This window comes from Dama dama, chromosome 24, assembly GCF_033118175.1.
Source record: "Dama dama isolate Ldn47 chromosome 24, ASM3311817v1, whole genome shotgun sequence".
In the NCBI taxonomy this organism is placed as follows: domain Eukaryota; kingdom Metazoa; phylum Chordata; class Mammalia; order Artiodactyla; family Cervidae; genus Dama; species Dama dama.
In genome coordinates this window covers 54,235,247-54,244,618 of record NC_083704.1, presented here as the reverse complement: position 1 = coordinate 54,244,618, position 9,372 = coordinate 54,235,247, and the positions used below count along the sequence as shown (strand labels likewise).

Below are 9,372 nucleotides of genomic sequence, written 5' to 3'. Positions count from 1 at the left end.
CTGGAGCTTGCTCAAACTCATGTCCATTGAGTTGGTGGTGCCATTCAACCATCTCGACCTCTGTCGTCCCTTCCCCCCCTGCCTTCTATCTTTCCCAGCATCAGGGTCTTTTCCAATGAGTTGGCTCTTCGCATCAGGTGGCCAAAGTATTGGAACTTCAGTATCAGTCCTTCCAATGAAGATTCAGGGTTGATTTCCTTCAGGATTGATTGGTTTGATCTCCTTGCAGTCCAAGGGACTCTGAAGAGTCTTCTCCAGCACCACAGTTCAAAAGCATCAGTTCTTTGGTGCTCAGCCTTCTTTATGGTCCAACTCTCATATCCTTAAATGAATACTGGAAAAACCATAGCTTTGACTATACAGAACTTTGTTGGTAAAATGATGCCTCTGATTTTTAACACAGTGGCAAGATTTGTCATAGCTTTTCTTCCAAGGAGCAAGCATGTTTTAATTTCACGGCTGAAGTCACCATCCACAGTGATTTTGGCTTGGGAAAATAAACTCTCTTACTGTTTCCCCATGTATTTGCCATGTAGTGATGGGACCAGATGCCATGATCTTCATTTTTTGAATGTTGAATTTTAAGCCAGCTTTTTCATTCTCCTTTCACCTTCATCCAGAGGCTCTTTAGTTTTTCTTTGCTTTCTGCCATAAGGGTGGTATCATCTGCATATCTGAGGTTATTGATATTTCTTTCTGGGATCTTGATTCCAGCTTGTGCTTCATCCAGCCCGGCATTTCACATGATGTACTCTCCATATAAGTTAAATAAGCAGGGTGACAGTATACAGTCTTGACATAGTCCTTTCCCAATTAGGAACCAGTCTTTTGTTCCATGTCCAGTTCTGTTACCTCTTGACCTGCATAGAGGCTTCCCAGGAGGCAGGTAAAGTGGTCTGGTATTCCCATCTCTTTAAGAATTTCCCACAGTTTGTTGTGATTCACACAGTCAAAGGGTTTAGCATAGTCAATGAAGCAGAAGTAGATGTTTTTCTGGAATTCTCTTGCTTTTTCTATCATCCAAAGGATGTTGGCAATTTGATCTCTGGTTCCTCTCCTTTCCTAAATCCAGCTTATATACCTGGAAGTTCTTGGTTTACATACTGTTGAAGCCTAGCTTGGAGGATTTTGAGCATGATCTTGTGAGCAAGAGAAATGAGTGCACTTGTGCAGCAGTTTGAACATTCTTTGGCATTGCCCTTCTTTCGGATTGGGATGAATAGGGAAAGTCGGCTTGCTGGGCTGCGAGTAAGAGAATTGTGCCTGAGTACGCACCAAAGGGCACTATGTCACTGCTGCCTTCCCCTAAATTCACACGCCCACAGCTCTGAAACAATCCAGGGGGCTGCAGTACCCGGCTGAAGGTGCTTAGAAGTTCACATTCAGGAGGGAGCTTTGAGCAGGGAAACGCAGCACCAGAAGAAACGGAGGCTGGGTGACTATTTGGCACAAGACCCCCATGGCCCTGGATGCCTTGATCGCACTCGGGGCTCTGGTCCCAGGCAGAGCGGAGAGGAGGTTTCAGATGGGGCTGAGGACAGGGCACCCTACCTGGCTGTGTGGACCTTACCCCAGGGGAGACATGGGTCCCATGTCTGATCAGGCTGCAGGGATGCGATCTCACTCCAACTTCAGAGGCTTTGAGGGGAAAGAGTGCTCATTGCCCTTTCTCCCTTTCTGGAATGAATGTCATGCCAGTAGTCTCTTGGAGTATAATCCTTTTGCAAGCCATGTTATCGTCACTGTTCAGCCGACCGTTTCAGGTATTAGGCATATGTGGAGTGTATCTAGTCTCTCTCGACTGCCCCTCCCATAGAGCTAATTGCAGAAGGTTGAGGAACATGGTCCCCATCCGGTCCCTGTGGTTTTTCTGTCTCAGATACAGTTCTCTTCCTATGAAACAGAAAGGAAGGCACATCTCCTTGTGGATTATCTTACAGATGTTACTGATTTCTTTATATAGGGGAGAAGTCCAGAATTCTGTGTATGTGTGGATGGAGGCGGGAAGGAGATCATCCTGGTGGATTATTTTTACAGATACAGATTTCTATATCTCTCTGAAGCCCCGACCTCCTGATGATTTAGTCCCAGCAATTCAGGTTTTTTTATTTTTTTATTTTTTTTAAGCCTTTGTGGGTGTTTCAATTCCAAGAGTCTCTGTCTGGGTTGTAAATTTCTTCCTTTTTTCTTTAGAAGGGATATCCTATGCTATTGTCTCCCTCTGTCTGGAGAGCTTCCCCTAGCCTATGATCCATCCAGGTCCATCGTGGTAGCTCATAGCAGCATCATTTCATAATTCCCATGGTGGTCTTTTATGGCTCCATAATAGTCCATCGTATACATGTACCTCAACTGGTTAAAACTTTAATCGGTCAGTGAAGCTTTTGGTTGCTCTGTGTGATGGCTTACATAGGTCCTCTTGCAGTGATCCATAGGGTGCATGTGCCTTTTGGAACAATGCTTTTGTCCGCATATACGCCCAGATGTGACATCAGATCTCAGGCATAGCCTTTCATACTGATTTAGTCTGGCATTTGGTGCCTGTTCATTACACTGGTTCTTGCCATTGTACATCGTTGCAAATTGTATTGGGAGATTCCAGTTCCACCGGGATATTTTCCCCATTTATGGCCTGCAGCTGTATGAGGATGGCCATTCTGAGCGCCGGGGTTTGCACTCTCGTCGCTGTTTTTGATTGGCATGCCTGTCACAGTTAGCGATGCTGAGCGTGCTCTCTTAGGGCGCAGGTTTGTGGATATTTTTCTTTTGGCTCCTCAAAGGTTGTGAGGCTAAGTGACCTGTGGTAACTGGCCTCTTGAAAGTCCCTTGTGTTGGGAATTTGTCCCTTCAAAATCTGCCCCAGGACATTTTGTGAAGGCAGCTGTGTCTAAGAGGCCCCTGGCCTTGTGAATTCGAGGTGCAAGTAAGGAGCGGTGGTCACGTCATGTTGTAGTTACAGGAAGTGTCCACAAGACGGCAGCACTTTCTCCTGCCCACCTGTGGGTCCTCAGGCAAACAGAGCCTCGGGGCAAGTCGGCTTGAAGGGTTGTCTCACGGCTGCTTTCCCCTAAAGCCTCACAGCCCCTCCCTTCTGGACCAGTCCAAACCAAGGCCGCAGAACCTTTCTGAAGGTGCTTCCCTGATAGCTCGGTTGGTAAAGAATCCGCCTGCAACGCAGGAGACGTGGGTTTGATCCCTGGGTTGGGAAGATCCCCTGGAGAAGGGCAGGGCTACCCACTCCAGTATTCTTGGGCTTCCCTTGTGGCTCAGCTGGTAAAGAATCCGCCTGCAATGCGGAAGACGTGGGTTTGATCCCTGAATTGGGAAGATCCCCTGGAGAAGGAAAAGACTACCCACTCCAGTATTCTGGCCTGGAGAATTCCATGGGTAATTCTGTATAGTCCATGGGGTCACAAAGTGTCAGACATGACTGAGCGACTTTCACTTTCACATAGAAGCCCAGGAGGCTGCACTCTCAGGAAGGGTTTGCGGCGGGAACCCCAGCACCAGGAGGCGTGGAGGCTGGGTGACTATTATGCCGACGGAACCCAAAGGCCCTGGATGCCTTGGTCTTCCTCGGGATTGTAGTCCCAGGCAGAGACGAGCAGAGAGGATTGAGATGGGGCTGAGGACAGGGCACCCTACCTGGCTGTGTGGCCCTTACCCCAGGGGAGACATGGGTCCAATGTCTGATCAGGCTGCAGGGATGCGATCTCGCTCCAAGTTCAGAGGCTTTGAGGGGAAAGAGTGCTCGTTGCCCTTTCTCCCTTTCTGGAATGAATGTCACGCCAGTGGTCTCTTGGAGTATAGTCCTTTTGCAAGCCATGTTGTGGTCACTGTTCAGCCGACCGTTTCAGGTATTAGGCATATGTGGAGTGTATCTAGTCTCTTCTGACTGCCCCTCCCATAGAGCTTATTGCAGAAGGTTGAGGAACGTGGTCCCCATCAGGTCCCTGTGGGTTATCTGTCTCAGATACAGTTTTCTTCATATGTGAACAAGGAAGGAAGAAGGAAATTCTTTGGATTATTCATTACAGGTAGAGATTTCTGTGTATAGGGTTTAGGTCCAGAATTCTATGTGTGGATGGAGGCAGGATGGAGAGAATCCTGTGGATTATTTTTTACAGACACACATTTCTGTGTCTCTGTTTGGCCAAACCTCCTGTGGAATGCATCCTCAGTGCTTTTTCTTGTTTTGGAACCCTTTTTGTGTCTTTCAATTTCTAAGCGTCTCTTATGGTTGTAAATTTCTTCCTTGGCATCTTTTTTCCTTTGCTTTAGAAAGGACATCCTATGCTATCATCTCCTTCTGCCTGGCTTGCTTCCCTCAGTTTGTTATCTGTTCAGGGCCATCCTTGTGGCTACCAGTGGCATCATTTCATAATTTCAATGGTGGTGTTTTTGGCTGACAGTCTATCCACATACATGTCCCTCATCTCGCCCTCCCCGGGAATGGTGTGGTGGTCCTTGTGAGCTGGTCCTTTAAACGGGGTGAAAATAGGGTCAGATCCATGGTTTAGGTGGTAAAGGTCTGCCCACATCCTTGCAGTGTGTATCTGATCATGAGTGGTGCCCTGCTTTTTCTCCCACACCTCAGAGATCACAATTGAGTGTTTGGTCTTTTTGCATCTTTTGTATCTTATTCACAGTTTCCCCAAGTGAGCATGCCTGCACTTATTTTTAGTCCTTTATTGTTTCTTTGTATTCTGTTGCTTTAGAAGAGGTTTGTTCTCACTGGTTCTTGCCTTGTGGCCTTGGACCACTTCCTAGAAGTGTCAGACATCTATTTCTTTTAAGGAGGCTGTGGTGAGGATTAAAGGTGGGTCCACGTGACCGAGTGGACTCTGTAAGGCCTGAGCAGATACTGACATGCGTAGTACATTTGACCTTTGAACGGCACCAGTTTGAACTGTATGGAATCCATTTAGATGTGGGTTTTTTCCAATAAACAGTACGACAGGATCCCCAGTTTGTGAAATCTGCAGATTCAGACCATGGACCCGGCGGGGGGTGGGGGGGCGGGGCGGGGGGGGGGACGGACTGCAAAATTATACGTGGATTTTCCAGTGCACAGCCTCAGAGTCTGTCAGCTATATATTCTGAATGATACAATTCCTGGGCTAAATGCTATGGAAAAAATAAAGTTGGGAAAATGTGAGCAGAAGGCCTCACTGAGGCGGGGGTGATACTTGAGTGACATGACAAGGAGCCAGCCAATGGGGACATCTAGGGAACAGCGCTCCAAGGGGGAACAGCCCGCCGAGGTCCTGACATGGGAACGAGCTCAAGTTTGAGGATATCAAGGAGGTCAGTGTGATGGGAGTTGGGATGTTTAGAAAGTACAGCCTGCTGTCTGGCTTTGTCTCACTTGGGAAGGAGGGGCACAGGGGTCCACAAGGGCGGGCTCTAAGCTGGAGCACTTGCTCTCCTTAAGGGCCAGAGGTGATGGGCATCCTCTCATGACCTTGTGTGATCTGTCGGCTCTTGTGGAGAGAGGAAGATCAAAACTTTGCATTGGGCTGAGCGCTTCGGATGTGGTATTTTCCATTCACGTGTCCACTTTGCCAGGTGGAAACCATCATCCCTCCTGTTTTACAGATGAGAAAACTGAGGCCTGAAAGGGGACACTCCTAAACCTGAAGCTGTAAACTTAGTAACAGTAAATGAAGTAATGACCTTCGACCGACCAGCAGGGGTACCTGCGTGTATTTGGGGGGTGTCTCTGTCCCCTTAGGGGGCCTCTCGGAGTCCTCAGGGCACTGGGCTCCAGTAGTCCATCACCCCTAATCTGTGATGCCAGCAGATCACACAGCGGTGGGTGCTTGTCCCACATCTGCCAGGAGAAGAGGTCTTCAGAGGCGGAGGGTGGAGATGCACAGGGCTCCCTTGCGTGTTTCGGCTGCCATGGGGGGGCATCGCTGGAGGTCTGTCTGGATGACGCCAGGGCCCTGCAGACGTGAACGGCGGGGCCCCCAGGGGGCGTGCACCGCTGGAGGTGTGCTCTGGCCTGGGTCACCAGGTGGACAGCCTAGCCTGGTCCATGTAGGTCACTCCGCTCCTTCCCATGGCTGGGAGATGCCCCCTCTAAATATAGCCCATAGTGCTGAGCTCACGTCTATTTTCAGCCGAGGTTGGGAGGTGGCCAGGCCTTTGCCGGCCTCTCAGCGAAGCCACCGCTGCCTCTATCCGGTCCTGCTGCTGGGCACCCTCATCGGCCCCCCGCCTGCCCACCGCCCACCATGTCAGAGGAGACCCAGGAAGGTAGGAGATGATCGCTGGGCGGGGAGTGGGTAAGGCCCCAGTGCTGTGACCCTGTGGACCGTGGAGAAACCTGGCTCCTGTCCCACTGACCTCACTTCCTTGATGCGTCATCAGGCCCCGTGTCCCCTACACGTGGAGGAAGGGCCTCTCCTGCCGGGAATGCCTCCTCATCTCATACCTGTCCCCCATGCGAAGGACAGCGGGAGGAATTGGGGGCAGCTCCCCAGCTGGGGCAGGGTCACCTATAGGCCCAAGTGGGTGTGGGTGGGGCAGGCTGTTCAGGGAAGGTCTGCCTTCAGGGAGGGCATAGGATTGGGCGTGGGAGGTGGTCTTGGGGAGCATTTGGGCACATGGCCCAGGGGCTGGGAGTGATCGGCTTCTGGCCTCCACGTGGGCCTGTGTGGCCCCATCTGGCTAAAGGTTGGGGTCCCTTGGCCTGGCCAGACTGACTTCTAGTTAGACTCTGGTGGCCAGTCTCCTAATTGCCGCACTTCGGGCAGGAGGTATGGAGGCTCAGAGGGGGACCATAGGGACCTGGGCAGCTTCCCATTCGATGCTGGCCAGCGTGTGGGACCAGCTGGTCAACTCCCCCCACCCCACCCACAGTGTCAACGTTTATTACTGAATGGGAGGGGCCTGGCCCTGGGTGTGGGGCTGTGTGCTTCCTTTTGACATCTTAAGGGTGACATTTTCTATGTGTGTCTTGTGGTCACAAACAGAATCTAAGTTCAGTTTTTAGCGTGGAAAAAGCACAGCCAAGTGCACAGAAGGCATTTAATATGACCCCAACCCACCACCACCCAGACAGCGTTTTTGTTTTACATATTTCGAGCATCTCAAAAGCCAGTCTGAAGCAAATATGAAAGTCGAGGTAGTATTCTAAAAGCCAGAGACCCAGAGAGTCCCATCACCCTTGGCTCTATCTGGAGATGTCCTCCCAATGGCCCCAAATTTGTTTTCTAGCTTCCAGCTAGGCTTCTGGAGGTTTTTTATATTTATTTATTTATTTTTTGGTTGCACTGTGCTGGCTTCTCTAGTTGCGGAGAGCGGGGCCTACTCTGGCGCACAGGCTTCTCACTGCGGCAACTTCCTCGTCGAGGGGTACAGGCTTCAGTACTTGCAGGACGTGGGCTCGGAGTTGTGGCACACAGGCTTAGTTGCTCTGCAGCACGTGAAATCCTCCTGGCCCAGGGATTGAACCCGTGTCTCCCTCACTGGCAGGTGGACTCGTATCCCCTGCACCACCAGGGAAGTCCTGGAGATCTCCAGGGGCCAAAATTTAAAGAGGATGAGGTGGGAAGAACCACCATCTCCTAACTTAGCAAATATGTATGTGAACACTTACATATATAAAATTTTTTTTCAGTGGAGATGCGTAATGGTGGCGATGTTGTACTCTTTTAGGGGCTCTGGACAACTATCCCCGGGGAAAACCTGATGATAGCTAATTCTATTTCTAGGAATCCATCCTTAGTAACTACTGGGAAATTGGGGGGAACCTTTGTACACATCCTTTCCTAGGAGTTACTGAATTCAGGAGGGAACTGGAGACAAGCTAAATGCTCAGGCAGCCTGGAGGGGAGACCTCGCAGGCACGTGCAGCAGTTAGGTAACAAAGGCGGCCTCCTTGTGATCCTGAGTGAGAAGAGAGTTCTCAGAATCTGGCAGAGCAGAGGCCAGGAGGGAAGGGCACCAAGCTGGCTGCTGCTGTTGGGGACAGGAACAAGGTGGCAGGCACAGGGTGTGTGGGGCAAACTGACCGCAGCGGCTGCAGCAGTGAGTGTCGGGGGCCGTGGGTTTAGTCCTCCAATGATCTGGCCACGAGCAGGCAGAGAGGACTGCCCGAGAGTCCCTGCCTGCCTGGGGGAAACAAAGCTAAGTCAGGTGCCCTTCCTGCTCCTGTGGGTGAGACAGGCCCACGTGGTTCTCGGGTTGTCTTGGCTGCAAATCACAGGTCATTTCTGAGTTGGTTTTAGGGGATTAGGAGTCCGAAGGCCCCTTCTACCCCTGCTGCTGCCGGACACCCTCTGGAAGGGCGAGGGGGGCCTGACCCGCTGGCTCAACCAGCCCCACGCTGCCCCCGCAGACACCGCGGCCCTGATGAGGAGCAGGGCGCCGCTGGCTCCCAACCACGTGGAGGAGGTGCGCCTCCACCAGGTGGAGTCCATCAGCGACCTTCACAACGGCGGTGAGAGAGGGCAGGGGAGTGGGGCCACTGGTCTGAGCGCAGGGAGCGGGGAGGAACGCAGGCTCGCCTGCCTACCCTCCTGATGCCCCCTTTGCCCTGCAGGTCCGCTGTGCCCCTACCTGGCAGAGGAGGGGCAGCCGTGGGGCGACCTGCTGGGCGTGCTGCCGCCTTCACTGTGCGCCCAGGCCGGCTGCGGCCCGGTGCACAGCCGCGGGGCCTTCCTGCTGCTGCTCGCGCTGCTGGTCCTCACCTGCCTGGCGCTGGCCGTGCTGGCCGTCTACCTGAGTGGTAGGGAGGGCGTCGGGAGCCAGCCGAGGGGGGAGACCGAGGCAGTGCGGAGCTGGGAGGGCAGGGTGTTGCGGGGCGGCTGATCCCCATTCCCCCGGCAGTGCTGCAGAGCGAGTCCCTCCGCGTGCTGGCGCACACGCTGCGAACCCAGGAGGAGGTGCTGCTCAAACTCCGGCTCGCCAGCCTCAGCCAGCTGCGGAGGCTCAACTCCAGTGAGGCCCGAGCACCCGGCTGAGATGCCGCTCGGACCCGGGGCCTGGGGGTGTGCCGGGGAATAAAGAGGCCATTGGCAGCTTTCTCCTCTCCCACTGCTGCTCCTCACGACTTCCTGGGTGTGGTTTTGGCGTGAGATTTGATCTGACCCCACAGCTGCCCGCCTCTCGAGCCTTCTCCGGCCAGGCCAGGCCTTCTGAGGCTGAGGCTCCGCCTGGTGTGGCCCAAGGTCAGAGGAAGCCACACCAGCCTCCTGGCTCCTCTTGGGGCCTGGCAGTACCCACTGGCCTCCTCCAGATGGTGGGTCCAGAAGCCTAAATATAGCTGGTCACCCAAACTCAGCCAGGACTCCCAATGTGGGGTCCAGTCTCCACGCTCAAAAGGCAGGCTGGGCTCCGGGGAGGAGGCAGGCGGGCCATGGC

At 52.8% G+C, this 9,372-nt stretch overlaps 1 protein-coding gene across 1 annotated transcript; it reads left to right on the top strand.

Moving 5' to 3' along the window:
- Window positions 1-5,038: 5,038 nt before the first annotated feature.
- On the top strand, window positions 5,039-9,371 carry LSMEM2 (leucine rich single-pass membrane protein 2). The gene is made up of 5 exons (XM_061128538.1): window positions 5,039-5,695; window positions 6,126-6,261; window positions 8,348-8,449; window positions 8,552-8,737; window positions 8,839-9,371. The coding sequence occupies exons 1-5, from the start codon at window positions 5,672-5,674 to the stop codon at window positions 8,970-8,972; spliced, it is 582 nt and encodes a 193-aa protein (XP_060984521.1). The 5' UTR covers window positions 5,039-5,671; the 3' UTR covers window positions 8,973-9,371.
- The last annotated feature ends 1 nt before the right edge of the window (window position 9,372 follows it).

Coding starts and splice junctions, on each gene's coding strand:
- LSMEM2 (XM_061128538.1), top strand. CDS start 5,672: ATGACCTTCGACCGACCAGCAGGG. Junction 5,696..6,125: donor CCTTCGACCGACCAGCAGGG/GTACCTGCGTGT, acceptor GTCTATTTTCAG/CCGAGGTTGGGAGGTGGCCA. Junction 6,262..8,347: donor GTCAGAGGAGACCCAGGAAG/GTAGGAGATGAT, acceptor CTGCCCCCGCAG/ACACCGCGGCCCTGATGAGG.